This window comes from Desmodus rotundus, chromosome X (genome assembly GCF_022682495.2).
Source record: "Desmodus rotundus isolate HL8 chromosome X, HLdesRot8A.1, whole genome shotgun sequence".
In the NCBI taxonomy this organism is placed as follows: Eukaryota; Metazoa; Chordata; class Mammalia; order Chiroptera; family Phyllostomidae; genus Desmodus; species Desmodus rotundus.
Genome location: NC_071400.1, coordinates 45963242 through 45979438, shown reverse-complemented (window position 1 = coordinate 45979438; position 16197 = coordinate 45963242). Strand labels below are relative to the sequence as shown.

The 16197-nt window shown below is 38.4% G+C and overlaps 1 protein-coding gene across 6 annotated transcripts in view; it reads right to left on the bottom strand.

The window, feature by feature from the left end:
- Positions 1 to 11842: 11842 nt before the first annotated feature.
- The window catches only part of MID2 (midline 2), a 149897-nt gene continuing 145542 nt past the window's right edge, over positions 11843 to 16197 (bottom strand). For all 6 annotated transcript variants that reach the window (XM_053917085.1, XM_045188497.3, XM_024551606.3 and 3 more), the window contains one exon: positions 11843 to 14634. In XM_053917085.1, the coding sequence (XP_053773060.1) occupies positions 14232 to 14634 (403 nt within the window). In that variant the 3' untranslated portion in view covers positions 11843 to 14231. The remainder of the gene's footprint in view (positions 14635 to 16197) is intronic.

The following is a 16197-nucleotide window of genomic DNA, read 5'->3' as shown; positions in this document are numbered from 1 at the left end:
ATCCTTGCATCCCTGGGATGAATCCTATTTAGTCATGGTGTATGATCTTTTTAATGTATTGCTGGATGCGGTTTACCAGTATTTTGTTGAGAATTTTAGCGTCTATTTTCATCAGCGATATTGGCCTGAAGTTTTCTTTCTTCGTTGTGTCTTTGTCTGGTTTTGGGATTAGGATGATGCTGGCTTCATAAAAAGAGTTTGGGAGTCTTCCATAAGTTTGGATTTTTTCGAATAGTCTCTGGAGGATAGGGGTTAGCTCTTCCTTAAAGGCTTTGTAGAATTCTCCTGTGAAACCACCTGGTCCAGGGCTTTTGTGTGTTGGGAGTTTTTTGATGACTGCTTCAATTTCCTCTGCTGTTACTGGTCTGTTCAGGTTTTCTGCTTCTTCTGTTTTGGAAGATTATATTTTTCTAGAAATGTGTCTATTTCACTGAGGTTTTCAAATTTCTTGGCATACAGTTCTTCGTAGTAATTTCTTACAATCATTTGTATTTCTGTAGTATCAGTTGTAATCTGTCCTCTTTCATTTCTAATTGTGTTTATTTGGATCCTTTCTCTTTTTTTCTTGATGCGCCTACTTAAAGGCTTGTCTATTTTTTTTATCTTTTCAAAGAACTATTTTTCCAGGAAACTTGTCAACCTTTAGTTGAGAATCCAGCTCCTGGATTCGTTGATCCTTAGAATTGTGATTTTAATCTCTATGTCGTTTAACTCTGCTCTTATATTGGTTATTTCCTTCCTTCTGCTTGCTCTGGGCTGTCTTTGTTGTTGTTCCTCCAGTTCTTGTAGGCATAGGGTTAGGTTGTTTGTTTGAAATGTTTCTATCTTTTTAATGTAGGCCTGTATTGCTATGAACTTCCCTCTCAGGACTGCCTTTGCTGTGTCCCATAGGTTTTGGGTTGTTGTGAGTTCATTTTCATTTGTTTCCAGGAAGTTTTTGATTTCTTCCCTAATCTCGTTCTTGACCCATTCATTGTTTAATAGCATGGTCTTCAGTCTCCATGATTTTGAGTGTTTGTGGTGTTTTCCTTTCGGGGTTGTTTCTAGTTTCAGTCCCTTGTGGTCAGAGAAAATGCTTGGTATGATTTCAATTTTCTTGAATTTGTTGAGGCTTGCTTTATGTCCTATCATGTGGTCTATCTTTGAAAATGTTCCATGTACACTTGAAAAGAATGTGTATTTTGCTTCTTTGGGATGAAAAGCCCTATAAATATCAGTTAAGTCCGTTTCATCTAGGGTATTGTTAAATGACACAATATCCTTCTTGATATTTTGTTTGGAAGACCTGTCCATTTTTGACAGTGGGGTGTTAAAGTCCCCTACTATAATTGTGTTGCTGTCAATATCTTTCTTGAAGTCCTCCAAGATTTTCTTTATGTATTTGGGTGCTCCTATGTTGGGTGCGTATATATTTACAATGTTTATGTCTTCTTGGTGGATTCTTCCTTTGAGTATTATGAAGTGACCTTCTGGGTCTCTCTTTATGGCCCTTCTTTGGAAGTCTATTTTGTCTGATATGAGTATTGCTGTCCCAGCTTTTTTTTCCCTGTCCATTTGCTTGGAATATTTGTTTCCAGCCCTTCACTTTCAGTCTGTGTATGTCTTTTGCTCTGACGTGGGTCTCTTGTGGGCAGCATATGTGTGGGTCATGTTTTCTTATCCATTCAGCTATTCTATGTGTTTTGATCGGAGCGCTTAATCCATGTACGTTTAAGGTCATTATTGATAGGTACTTTATTCATTGCTGATTTTATTCTCTTTGTACCTTGTTTCTTTCTCTCTCACTGTTTTTCTTCTTCTGCTTAGAGCAGTCTCTTTAGTATATCTTGCGGTGGTGGTTTGTTGGAGGTATATTCTTTGAGGACTATTTTTCCAGGAAACTCCTTATTTCACCTACCATTTTAGTTGAGAACCTTGGTAGAGTAGTCTTCATTGCAGGCTTTTGTTTTTCATTACTTTGAATATTTCTTGCCATTCCTTTCTGGCTTGTAATGTGTCTGCTTAAAAGTTAGCTGCTAGCCTTATGAGGGCTATTTGCATGTTATTCCCTGTGTCTCCCTTGCTGCTTTTAAGATTCTCTCTTTGTCTTTAAGTTTTGCAATTTTAATAATTATATGTCTTGCAGTGGGCTTATTTGGGTTCCTCTTGGTTGGGACTGTATTTCCTGGACTTGTGTCACTTCTCTCATCCAATTAAGGAAGTTTTCCATCATTACTTTCTCAAACAGGTTTTCTATCCCTTGCTCGTCTTTTTCTCCTCTGGTGTCCCTATTATACAGGTATTATTCCATTTCATTTTGTCTTGCATTTCCCTTAACACCTCTTCATTCTTTTTAGTCTTTTTACTTTTTCTTGCTCTTTTGGGGAGGTTTTTTCTACTTTGTACTTCAGGTCAGTGATTAGATCCTTTGCTTCATCGAGCCTGCTTTTGATTCCTTCTAATGTATTTTTTAATTCAGAAATTCTATTCTACATTTCTTCTTGGCCCTGTTTGTTTCTTTCTATGCCCCTTTTCATGCTGATATAGTTTGCAGTCATTTCCTCGTAATTTCCCTCTACATTTTGGTAGCTCACACTGAGTTCGTTTGACTTCCTTATGACCATTGTTTTGAACTCAATATCTGATAGTTGACTTGCATCTATTTTATTTAGCATTCTTTCTGAGGATTCCTCCTTTCCTTTAGATTGGCGGTTGTTTCTTTGTCTTCCTGTTTTTTGTGGGACTCTTCTTGTTTGCTTCTGTTTATTAAATTAATCTGTTTTGATTTTCTGACTTTGTGGTGTGGAGTTTTATGGTGGCAGGCCTGCGAGATGTAATGGTGGAGTCTCCTTGATCACCTTATCTTGATATTCTTGGGATGTCCTTTATGCTTTTTATGCTGGTTTTCTGGATGTAATTGGGGTGATTGTTCTTGGGTCATTCTTTTGTGGGTCCTTCCCTTCCGCTGTTTGACTTAAGGGTCACTTCACCCACCGGGTCTTGTGTGCTGTTGTGCAGGTCCTGCCTGAACAAAACCACAGAGCCCAAGAAACAAGCGCACAGCTGCAAATATAACTGCCCTCGCCAGAATCCCACTATCAATAGCAAATGAAGTAGTATTTATAAAGGTGTAATGAGATTAAGACTATTATAAGAAAGACATTGGATATGAGATAACCTACTGAAAGAGAAATGATTTTGAGAGGGTAGAGAGAGGAGCACTATTAAGAGTTGGGAGTTGGAGATATGGAAGGAGAGAAGGTAAAGTTTTCCCAATGAATAAAGAAAGGGAATGAAGAGTGTGGAATAGAGTATAAGAAGGGAAGCGTATAATATTAGGATAAAGAGAAATTAAAATAGTATAAAATAAAATAAAGGGAGAGAGAGAAATAAAAAGGGAGGAAAATATTAAATAATTAATAAAAATATAGGAGACTAATTGGAGACAAAGATCCACTGGAGTACTATCAACAACAAATGAGCTAAAATTAATATGGGTGGTATGGGAATAAGAGGGAAAAAGAAACAAAGAAATGTCTTAGAGATGTTTAGAGAACTGGGAAGTGATTTTGTAAGATATAGAGAGGGAATACTATGAGTGAGGAACCAAAACAAGACTAAGTGAGGGAAAAATTAAAATTTGAGGTGTAACTGAAAAGAAGAAAAGGAGATTAAAGAAAAATAAAAGGGAAAGATGAAGGAGAAATAGAAGAAAGACAAAAAAAAATCTAAGATGGCACAATTTGAGTGAAAAAATAAAGAGTAGGAGAGGGATCCAGTAAAATTTGTTATTTGAAATAGAGAATTAGTAAAGCTCTAGAGATAACTTTGAAAAAACAATGCAACAACAACTACCCTACCCACAAGCAACTAACAAAGTTTGTTACAGGTGTAGAGATAACATGGGTAATTTAATAGCTGGGCCAAAGGATGTGAAATGACCCTTGACAAGAGAATTTGTTTTGAAAGTCTGGACAGGGGAGAAATGGTACGAGTGTGGAATGGAAACAAGTTGTAGCTAGAGAGAAAACCAAATTTGAAGTGAGAATATTGCAAGGAAAGAAGAAGGTAAAAGGGGCTAAGAGAAGAGGGGGGCAAAATATGTGAATTGAAATACACTATAGTATAAAATCTAGTGACTTATTATATACAAATTTGCTGGACAAGAAATGAATGTTATAAAGCTATGCAGGAAAGAAAATATCACAAATCATGAAGAAGACCACAGTGGCTTTTGTATTGGTAGACTCTTGTCTTTACCACTTTTTTTTTTTTTTTTTTTCTTTCTGGATCTGCCTCTGGTGATGTCAGATGTTGACCCCGTCTGACCTTAGGCAGCCTGTTCGATACTTCCAGTGATCTGCTGTCACTGGCTTCTCCTTCCAATGTTAATGTGGACCCTCTGCACTCAGCAGTCAGGTTTAAGTGCTGTAGGGTGGGGCCGAATCCCTACTGTGATGGGGCTATTGTTTCCCCTCAAGTAGCTGCCGCTCAGAGGGGAGTGGTCTGCCTGAGCACAAAGGCTTCTGCGGTCTGGGGGATGACTCAGCACCAGGATCCTGGTGGCTACTCCCTCAGTTCTCTCCCCAAGGCTTCCGTCCCCAGTCTCTCAGGTGTCTCCAGCCCACTCTGCCCCTGCCTTTGCCTCAGCCCCAGGTAAGTGGCTGCAAATGAAAATTTATGTGTTGGCTCTTTAAACGGCCCTTGCATCTCCAACCATCTGTCTCTGTCAGAGAGCAACCCTGATGCTTTTTCCACTGGTTGGTATCTGTGTAATTTTTGGGCTCTGGTGTTCTAAGCTTGGAATCCTACCTTAGGGTTTATACCCCACTCTTCTTCAGGGATCCAACCAGATGCTTAATTATCCCACCAGCACTGCTGCCTGTGGGCACCCAGCCAGCCCTCCACCACACTCCTTACCAGACCAGTTGTGCCAAAGTTGGTTCTGTATGTCCAAAGTTATATGCTTCTCTCTCTGGCTATTGCTCAGTTGTTTGTTCCGAGTGGTTTCTCCACAATGAGTTGTAATTCCAGATTGGTCCTGGGAGGTCAGTATGACTTCCATTCATTCCTCCACCATCTTCCTTCTTCTGTGTATGATCTTTTTAATGTATTGCTGTATTCAGTTTGCTAATATTTTATGGAGGATTTTAGCATCTATATTCTTCAGAGATACTGGCCTGTAATTTTTTTCTTTGTTGTGTCTTTATCTGGTTTTGTATTATGATAATAATAGTGTCATAAAACGAGTTTGTAAGTTTTCTCTCCATATAATTTTTTGGAATAGTTTGAGGATTGGTGTTAGTTCTTCTCTAATGTTTGGTGAAATTTGTCTGTGAAGCCATCAGGTCCAAGGCTTTAGTATGGAAGGAGTTTTTCATTACCACTTCAATTTCTCTGGTTGTTATGGGTCTATTCAGGTTTTCTGCTTCTTCCAGACTCAGTTTTGGAAGACTGTATGTTTCTAGAAATTTATCCATTTTGCCCAGGTTGTCCAATTTCCTAGCGTATAGTTGTTTGTAGTAATTTCTTACAATCCTTGGTATTTCTGTGGTATCAGTTGTTACTTTTACTCTTTCATTTCTGATTTTATCATTTTGGGTCCTCTCTCTTTTTTCTTGATCAGTCTGGTGAAAAGTTTGTCAATATTATTTATCTTTTCCAAGAACCAGCTTGTAGATTTATTGATCCTTTGAATTTTTCTTTTAGTCTCTGTAATTCTACCCAATCTTGATTATTTTGTTCTATGTATTCACTCTGTGCTTTGTTTGTTGTTGTTCCTCCAGTTCTTGTAGATGTAGGGTTAGGTTGTGTATTTGAAATGTTTCTATCTTTTTTTAAGTAGGCCTGTATTGCTATGAACTTCCCTCTCAGGACTGCCTTTGGTTGTGTGTTCATTTTCATTTGTTTCCAGATACTTTTTTATTTCTTCCTTGATCTCATTGTTAATCCATGCATTATTTAATAAGTTTTCAACCTCCCTGTATTTGGATGTTTTTGAATTTTTTTCTTGAGGTTGGTTTCTATTTTCAAGTCATTGGGATCTGAGCACATGCTTGATAAGATTTTAATTTTCTTGAATTTGTTGAAGCTTGTTTTTTGTCCTGTTATGTGGTCTAGCTTTGAGAATGATCCACATGCATTTGAGAAGAATGTATATTTTGCTTCTTTGGGGGGAAAGTTTCTGTATATATCAATTAACTTCATTTGATCTAAAGTGTTGTTTAGTGCCACAATATCCTTGTTGATTTTTTGTTTCGAAGATCTATCCATTGTTTATGGTGGGGTGTTAAAATCTGCTACAATGACTACATTGCTGTTTATTCCTTTGTTAATGTCCTCCCAGATTGCCTTTATGTATTTAGGTGCTCCTATATTGGGTGCATATATGTTCACAGAAGTTATATCCTCTTATGGACTACTCTCTTAAGTATTATATGGTGACCTTCTTTGTCTTTTGTTATGGCATTTGTTATTATATCTGTTTTGTCTGATATAAGTACTGCTACCCCACCTTTTTTCATGTCCATTTCCATGGAATAATTTTTCCATCCCTTCACTTTCAACCTGTGCATATCTTTCATTCCAAGGTGGGTCTCTTGTAGACAGCATATATGTGGGTTATGTTTTCTTTTATTAAAAAAAAAACATTTTATTTAGTTATCTCTAGAGAGGGGGAGAAAGAGAGGAAGAAAAACACTTATGGTTGCCTCTCACACACACCCAACCAGGGACCCATCCTGCAACCCAGGCACGTGCCCTGACTGGGAACCAAATCTATGACCCTTCAGCCTGCAGGCCAACACTCAACCCACTAAGCCACACCAGCCAGGGCACGGATCTTGTTTTCTTATCCATTCAGCTATCTTATATCTTTTGATTGGAGTATTTAACCCATTTCAGTTTATCATAATTGTTTTTCCCCTGGGAGTGGCTTGCTCTTCTGAAGAAAAATGGCTGCTCTGGTATGGTGTTACATCCTAGCCCTGGGAACCCAGCAGCTGTTCCCCCATGCCTCTCCACCAAGCCCCCTTGTACAGACTCTCCTCACTTGACTGCAATCTGTTCTGCTCTCCCTTCACTGGAGCCAAAGTTAAGAGTGGCTGGGGACACGAATTCTGTGTGATGGCCTCATAAGAAAAGAAATGGGGAAAGAAAAGAAAAAAAGTGGCATTGTCTCCAGCAGGCTCTGTGTCCAGCAAGCAAAAATACCCATGGCCTTTCACCAGTGGATGCTGCGTGAGCAGGTGATCTCAGCACCAGTGCTCCTCTTTATTCTCCTCTTTATTTTTATTTTCAGCTTGGTTGTGGGAGACAGTGTGAGATAAATTCTCCCACTCTGCCACCATCTTGCTGCAGTATGTTCAAATGTAAAATTTTTAAAAATATTTTATTCATTTATTTTAGGCAGAGGGGAAGGGAAGGAGAAAGAGAGGGCGATAAACATCAATGTGTGGTTGCCTCTTGTGCATCCCCTACTGGGGGCCTGACCTGGTCCACAACCCAGTCATGTGCCCTGACTGGGAATTGAACTGGCAACCCTTTGGTTCACAGGCCAGCACTCAATCCACTGAGCCACACTCAGTGGATTGAGCCAGGGCTCAAAAGTAAAATTTTAATCTTAGAAAATATCTGAGTACTCCACCCGGATGATATGATTAGCCCATGAAAATTCACAATTATATCTTGATTACTCTTGCAGTCCCTCAAGTCACTTTCAAAATATTGATGGTTGTCTACTTGTATGTCATGTGTTTAGACACCTCCAATAAAGCAGTGAATCAAGTAGACAAGGCTCCTGTCATCAGAGAGCTTGCCATCCAGAAATAACTGTAGTTAATCAATTTCCTTTCTGATATTTTCCATGCAAATAAATAAATACAGAGATAAAATAAATTTTAACTTGTACAAGAGATAAAAAGATAAATATATGGACACTACAGAGAGATCACCAGCTCTTCTCTGAAGATGTATGATTCATTGTATCTTTACCTGCTGCATCAGTTAGACCTTGGACTCTACCTTGCCTTGTGTGCTCAACAGCTGCTTACTGTGAATTTCACATTTTTGGTAATCAAAGCACCCTCCTTCATCACTAAGGGCATTGAATTGGACAAAAAAAAGTGCAGACAATTGTCTAATCACAATGCTGTACACTTGAAAGTAACATAAATATATAAATGTCAACTTTAATTGAAAATAAAATTAAAAACATTTATTTTAAAAATATTTTATTTTAGGGGAAAAGAGAGAGAAAGAGAGGGAGAGAAATAGTGATGTGATGAGAAACATTGATTGGTTGTCTCTTGCACATCCCCAACTAGAGACCTGGCCTGAAACTCAGGCATGTGCCCTAACCAGGAATTGAACTAGCAACCTTTTGGTTTACAGTATGGTGCCCAACCCACTGAGCCACAGCAGTCAGGCCTAAAAAAATTACATCTTAAAAAAATATATGCAGATCATAATGGCTTTTTCCTGTCACTGTACATCAAAGAAAAAGTGAGCCCAAATTCCATCTTCTGGCACTTTACACTCCGGCTGTACATTTATTAGCTAATTTATTAATTCTTCTATTTGTTTTCTTTGAAGCAGACTTGCCTTAAAGAACAATAGTCTCTTACCGACAGGCAGTTGTGGGAATGCTGGACTAGGCATACATGTCTGAGATGGATTATAGGAGTGGTGGTGTGGAGTTCCCCTAAGACAAACCTCGCAGTGTAAGAGATGGAACACTTGTCATTCTGCTTATCAGGTTTTAATTCTATTCAACCAGTATTTACTAAGTACCTCCTATGTACAAGTCTGGTAAGAGCTTCCATTCTCATCCCAGCATTTCCAGTAAAGGCTTCCATTTTCAGCTACCACTAATAACTCAGGTTTATAGATCAAAAACTACCATATTTTGTTGTGTATAATTCACATATTTTGCCCAAATTTTTGAGAGGAAAATAAGTATGTGCATTATAAATGGGTAGTACTAATTCCATATCTATTTAAATGTTTTTAATTCTTTCATTTATGCTTATGCATTAAAAGTATACCTCTAGAGAGCAATAACTATATCTGTATGCAAAACAATACCCTGGAATATGATAATCAGTTTCTAAATATAAACAAAACATTGAGTTAAAAAATTAAAATGAAAGTTTTTTTCCTAAAAGTTAGGGCCAAAAATGTGGGTACACATTATATATGGGAGTTCATTATTTATGCCAAAATACAGTACTTGGAAAGAATTATTATATTGGGTACCCCAATAGATTATAAATGTTAGGAATGCTTTCCCATAGGACCCTGGTCTGACAACCTTTTTCAAGTTACTCCTCTATCTGCTACCCTTGACTAGCCGGCTTTGATTCATATTATATGCCCCCTTTAGTCTCAGTGCAACCACCACTGATTCAAATATGCCCAAACCCAACTTGGAGGCATATCCTGAACCTCCCAGGCTCCGCCTACAGACCAGCAGTTGAATAATAAATCAGCTCACTTCTGACCCTAACCTGACCTTAACCAGCAGGTTCCAGCACTGGAATTTTCTTTGTTTTTCCTTAATTCCCACCTTGTGCCCCAGCCCCTGAAATTGTGCCATGTTTTCTTGGGCCTTATACATTTATTTCTTGAGTCTTTCTGAATGTATACTGCTCCTAAAACCAAAGCCTTCATGATTGGATCTCAATTTCCATATGCCCTGGATCCTCTTTGCCTAAATCTCCATCTATTTTCCCCAAATCATTTAGACAATTCCAGTAACTCATGGCTTTCTTTCTTTTAATCTACCTCCTTCTGCAAGTTAAACTCCAGTGAGAGACAACCAAGAACTCATGAATACATATATATTTATTTAATTCATAATATAGCATTTTGGATAGGCTGGGATGTTTTAGAGGGATGAGGCTGTGTAATCCACAGATGGTCAGATTTCTGTCACTAGCATAGGCACTATTGGGCCAGAGCTCTCAGTAACAAAAAAATCTTGGGTAAAATATTTGATGAAAAGTAGTCAATAATCATCTAATAAATACTCTAGCCAACAACAACACAGCATTTGTCTGAAGCTGGCAAATCAGACCATAAAAAGCAGTTTTACCTGACCTGATGAAATTCAACCTCACCAACCTGTAATGCACAGCAAAATATAGCCTGATGGCTCCAAGGCTATAGTTCACTTCAGAAATTGAAATAATTGTGGGAGTAGTTCTTATCTGTCAGGCTCACATTCTCCATTCTGTGGAGGAAATGGTATCAAATATTGGAACTTTTCAAAAAGGCCATCCATGGATTGCTTCACCCAGGTAGTCATATATAAATATGTAAACCATGAAACATTAGAAAATTCACTTAGTATATTTTAGCTGAAAAGAGTATGTGAACGGTTTTGGTGCAATTTGAATGTCACTTCATCCAAAGTTACACAATGGAATTGCATGGTAAAACCACATACAAATAAAGTTACTCTTACTTACAAGTAGCTAGAACTCCAATGTAGCATTACAATTTCTTTCATATACTCAAAACAGGTTTGACTTTATTTTTTATTATTTTGTGCTTTCTTCAATAAGACAGTATAAAAGTGGAAATAAGCATAAATTGTAGACAGATAGAACAATTTGCTAACAGAAAGGATTGTGGTAGAATGGATTGAGTAGAGCAACAACAACAAAAACTTACGGAGTTACCTTCCTTGAAGGTGTTAAATACAGGTTATATTTCCTTTCTTCAACTGGGTTCAGTTGAAGGGTTCAATGACTTCTCTTAAGGTTCCTGGCATTGCCAATATCCTATGAAAGTCTTAAGTTTACTGAAGTAAGTATCTGGGGCACACCACACTCCCACTGAGTACTTTGTTACCATGTTGTTTCTTGGAAAGTAATTTTCACTTCATTATTTGACTCAGAAACTTCATTGCTTACCTCAAATCCAGTTTTATTTTGTACTTTATTCAATAGGCTTAGCTCTGAGTGATTTTTGACTATAACCAAAACTTAAATCTACCTTCAAATAACAAAGTTGGAAAAGTGATTGAAAAGAATGTTGCCACATGCTCCAGACAATCCTCCAAGTCAACTTCCAAAGAGCTTTTGAGGAGGACAACGCTCACTTATGTATATGAGTCCTGGGAAATATGCAAAATAATATCAGTATAACCCAAATGGAGATGTAATCAAGCTCTTCTGCCCAGGAAACAACAAACACCAGTAACTTTGATTATTCACTCATTCACTCATTCATACATTTGTTTAATAAACATTGCCCAGGCAACTGGTCTGTTCCACATACTATGTCAGGTGTTAAAAATACAACAACAAAAACAAAGACACAGTCCCTGCTCTCAAGGTATTTATAATCTAGTAGGGAAGATGATTATTATACATTAAATATTTGTGTGCATCAGAATTACCTGAAGAGCTTTTTAAAAATGTAAAATTTGTTTAAAATGTAAAATTTCACCCATGTATCTAGATATTCTAAGTAGATCATGAGTGGGGTCTTGGAATCAATTATTTTAATAAACAGCAAAAGTGATTCTAACAGGTGGTCTGAGGACCAAACTCTGAAAAACATTACTATCCAATATGATTATTACTGAGGTGTGCAGGGTAAGGATGCTGAGTGTGCCATGGGAGCTCCAAAGAGAAGAACATCACCCAGCCTAGACGATCAGAAGTTAATTTGATTAAGAAGGGTGTGGGTGGGGAAAGGTAGTACAGGCTAGACTCAAAAGTAGAGTGGGGATGTTGAAACTTTGTCTCAAGGCACTAAAATGCAAAGTGCACACACAAAAAGAGAATGGCATGGGAGACCCAAGGACAAGGTAAAGGAAATTGGACTGGGGTGGAAGTGGAGCATTTTTTGCACATTTAGCATTTTTATTCTACTCCTTTGAGAAAAATTACTAATGTTTGTTTCCTGTAGGTGTCAAAATCATTATAATGTCTCTGTTCTAGGTCCAGAGAACATCTTGTGTAAATAGTTAAGTTTGGTTAGGGTAGCCAGTGTGAGGGGGAAAGTGACATCAAAAATGAACCTGGGAAAACACACAGAGACCTGAGAAGCCAAACCCTAAGAAATTGAGACATTATACTGAATGCTATGGGGTGTAGGGGACAGTGAAAGGCTTCATGAAGGGGGAAAAATAATTTATTTTGTTTAAGAATTTGAGGATAGGCAATAAAGGAGAGACCATAGTAACTTGGAAATGAAAGGCATACCTTTTAAAGCACCCCTACACTCTACTGGGGCAGGGGCTGGGAGAAGTAGTGGGGAGGGGCTTAATATTCATTATACACTTAACTAAATGCCAGGTGCTGTGCTCAGCAGTTTACATGCGCTATCTTTTTAAATCTTTTCAACAGCCTTGTTAGGTAGGTATTTTACAAAATAGGAAACAGTTTCATAGAAATGAAGAACTTGCCCTAGGTCATACCACTAGTAAACAGCAGAGGAACTACGTTTATTTTTGTCCAAAGGCAATGAGTTCTCCATTACAGAGAGCTATTTCCCAGCACTGCAGAATCTTATTGAGGTTGCTCATTTTCTGATTTAGCAGTAAGTACATATGGGTTTTTTTAAACCAAAAAGCTCATTTTGTCACTAGATATGTAAGTCTGAGCCTGCTATTTGTATCTGTCTCCAGCTTGCTTTCTATGTTGTGTGAACAAACAATACAAAAGTGTTATTTAGAGGATTTATATAGATACTTTGTCTCTCCTACAAAATAATAAGCCATTTGACAGCAGAAACTGGGTTTAATCAGTATTTCAGCAGCAGTGTGGTAACTGGCATCTAGTAGTTTGTTGAATTAATTGATGAATCAACATTCACCAAGGTAATGGAAAGAAAGATGGGAGCTTTGGCTTTGTTTCAATGCTCCAATCTGGGGGCTTGTTACAGCTACCACTTTATACAACAGTAATGTTTTCACAAATCTCCAAAAGTAGACTCCTTGAAGCAGACTCAGCTCCTAGAAAGGAAAAAGCTTTGGTTCTGACATCCCTAATCCCTGCAGTGGAATTGACAAAAGTACAGACCATAAAACTTTATTCCCTTCAATGATAGTGATGAGGACTGGGATAAAGTTTGTAACTGCATTTGCAGTGAAGGGTTGGCTAAGCAGATAAAAAGTATAAACAAAATTGTAAAAGGAGTAACTATTTAACCTGTTTAAAAAGACAAACTGTTCTCAGGCATTCTTAAGGAAATTCAAGTACATTTATGTGCAAATAGTTGTATTTATAGCACTCCATTCTGATTATGTAAATAAAGCAGATTCTTAAAGAACATCCATTTTTTAGTATAATTTTAGTAACTGTATATACTTGAGAATAAAAAAACTCTGTTTTGAAATAGTCTGTCAAAGAATTTTTAACAATTCAGAGGAACCTCCTCTATTAGGTAGTATTGATGAAACTGTTACATGTAACACTTCTACCTGGATCAGTTTTCTATCCAGCAATAGTATCTCTTATGCAGTATTGTTCCTCAATCTCTCCTAATTTAACCTAGAGCTCTTCCTACCATCTATGTCATTACTGCATGTATATGTGTGTGTGACAGAAGGGAAAAAACAGGGATGAATGGAGGGAGGTGAGTAATGTTGACTGATTCTGATGTTCTTTATAGGGGACAAAAATGAATGGTATAATTCTTTTCCCTTCCAGTATATTTCTCACCCAAATGAACAAATCATAAAGTTTATTATGTATATATAATTATAAAATGAATTATATTTATTCATTTTATATACATATGTTTTCTTTATAATAAATCATTGACTATAGATTTTTATTATAAGCAATTATTATTATATGCAATCATTTAACAGTTCAAAATTCCAGTGGGCCAAATTGGCCAGTAGAAAAGCTGACACCCTCCTTTCTGGATAGCTAGCTCCTTGTTCAGAGCATCATTCTACATTTTTACCCAGAATTATCTTAGTTCCTTTCAATATAATTTATACTTCTAAATCACTAGAAATTTTTAATTGTCCAATGACAAAAGAGGCATTCTCTACATTTTTTTCTCCAATGGCTTGAACCCAGACTATTCAGATAATTTATTCTTAGAAACTCAAAACATTAATAGAAATGCAAGCTTTAATGCCCCCAAATTATATCTATAGTATCTAGTTATTTTGGATGCTTCAAATTAACTTTATTTTGTATCTTATGTATTAGATACTAACTGAAGATTAGGAGGGGAAGAACTGCTGAACTGGAGAGCCCATGAATTGTATGCTCACTTGAAACTTAATGGCAAGCTTTCATCCCAGAAACATAAGGGGATTCTTGCGGCCTGCAGTTGCATTCTTGCCGCTCAGCATAATCAATAAAATCTGGGGCAGGCAAGCCAGACAGGATCATTAGGGATTTGTTCCAGATTGTGAATGTTGGACAAACTGGAAGAATAAAGGTCACATCAAAAGTATGAAGATGGAGAGAGTTAGCTGGGTCATAGAAAGACAGCATGTTGTTGTCATAATCCAGAAGGACACCCAGACGCTTCAACTGTGGGGGTACATCCACCAGCATTTCCTTGTTGTTATGTCTCACTATGAAGTTACTATTGCATCTAGAAAAAACCCATGAAGAGGCATTCTTGCCAATCCATTCATTCTTGGGAGCTGATTTGTAAGCAATGCCAATTGCATACCTGTGAGACAGTGAAAAGGAGAGAGAAATAAACATTTATTAATGACCTGAGTTGTGATAAATACTATACAAACTATATAAGAAATAGAATACATGTTTCTTCCTTAAATAGTTTAGATCCATAATGTTGATACTACTAGAGTTTTAAAAAATTAGCTATTAGGGTTCAAAGATGGCAGCAGAGTATCTGGCAGCTCCATTCATCTGCTCTCAGTCATGAACAGGATTTGAAGTCAGAACACAGAGCCGAGAGTGAGTGAGAGTCTGTGAGTGGGAGCGTATGCAGAGTAGAGCATGGGGAGGAAGCAGGACTACGCAGGAACTGGCTGTCTGCGGGACGCCCTGGGGCCAACCACCTGGGCTTTCTAGATAGACCACCACTGCTGCCCAGCCCAGCACTGCTCTCTGCAGAGTCAGGATGGCTGTAGATTTGCTCAGGACCCTGGAGTTACCAGGGTGGTGAGAGAAGGCCTGGGAGGTGCGGGCTCCAGAAATAGCACAGCAGGAACAGGCAGGCTCAAGGCTAAAGACCTCCAGAGGGAGCAGGGACAACACTCTGTCACCACCTTGTGTTATTGTAGAGCTGAGGGGATCTTCCCAACACCATTTGGGAAAGATTCAGGGAAAAACTTTATCTAAAATTGTTGGAGGCCCACCCTGGCTGGTGTAGCTCAGTGGATTGAGCTCGGGCCGGCAAACCAAAGGGTTACTGGTTCAATTCCCAGTCAGGGCATATGCCTGGGTTGTGGACCTGGTCCCCAGCAGGGGGCGTGTGGGAGGCAACCACAGATTGATGTTTCTCTCCTTCCCTTCCCCTCTCTCTAAAAATAAATAAATAAAATATTTTTAAAAAGATTAAAATTGTTGGAGGCCCTGTAAGGAGCTGGCTAGCCCTGACCTTGAGAGACCTTGTGATTTTGGGGGAGGGGGAATGTATGGAGAACAGGACCCCCAGGGACTCACGCTATAGCATGGGGGGCAGAGAGAAACTGTTTTAAAAGGGGAGCTGAGGCAAGACCCAATGGGACTTGGCTGTGACCTGGGCATTCAGGTCTGTGTGCATGGGCAGGATGCAGCAGCCTTGCTAACTAAAGGCAGAGCATACATTGAAGGAAAGAGAAGACCTGACACAACATGTCTCACAAGCAGAGGGCAAAGCAGAGTGGTGAATTCAGGCCAAATCTCCTGCAAGACAGCAGCAGCCCTAGGTCTGAAAGGCAGGAACTTAATGCCTGACATTTGCTCCAGTCAGTCACAGCCTTTCACAGACAGGAGAACCCAACCCCTACCTGCACAGATTATAGGCTGTACAGAGTGGTTAGGTAAGGCCCAGGAGTTTCTTGCTGCTGTGTACATTTCCTCGGGGGAAAAAAGAAAAAGGCCCTGCACCAGACACTATGTGCTACACAGCAACTTGGACCGCAATATACTAAAACTAGCAGAGCAGAGAAAATAGAGACAGGCACAACAATGTGCTATCTTCTCTCCTGCATAGCAATTTGACATTCACTTCATATCCCTCAAGTTAGGCATAATATGGCACCAGGTTTTATAATATAGTTTA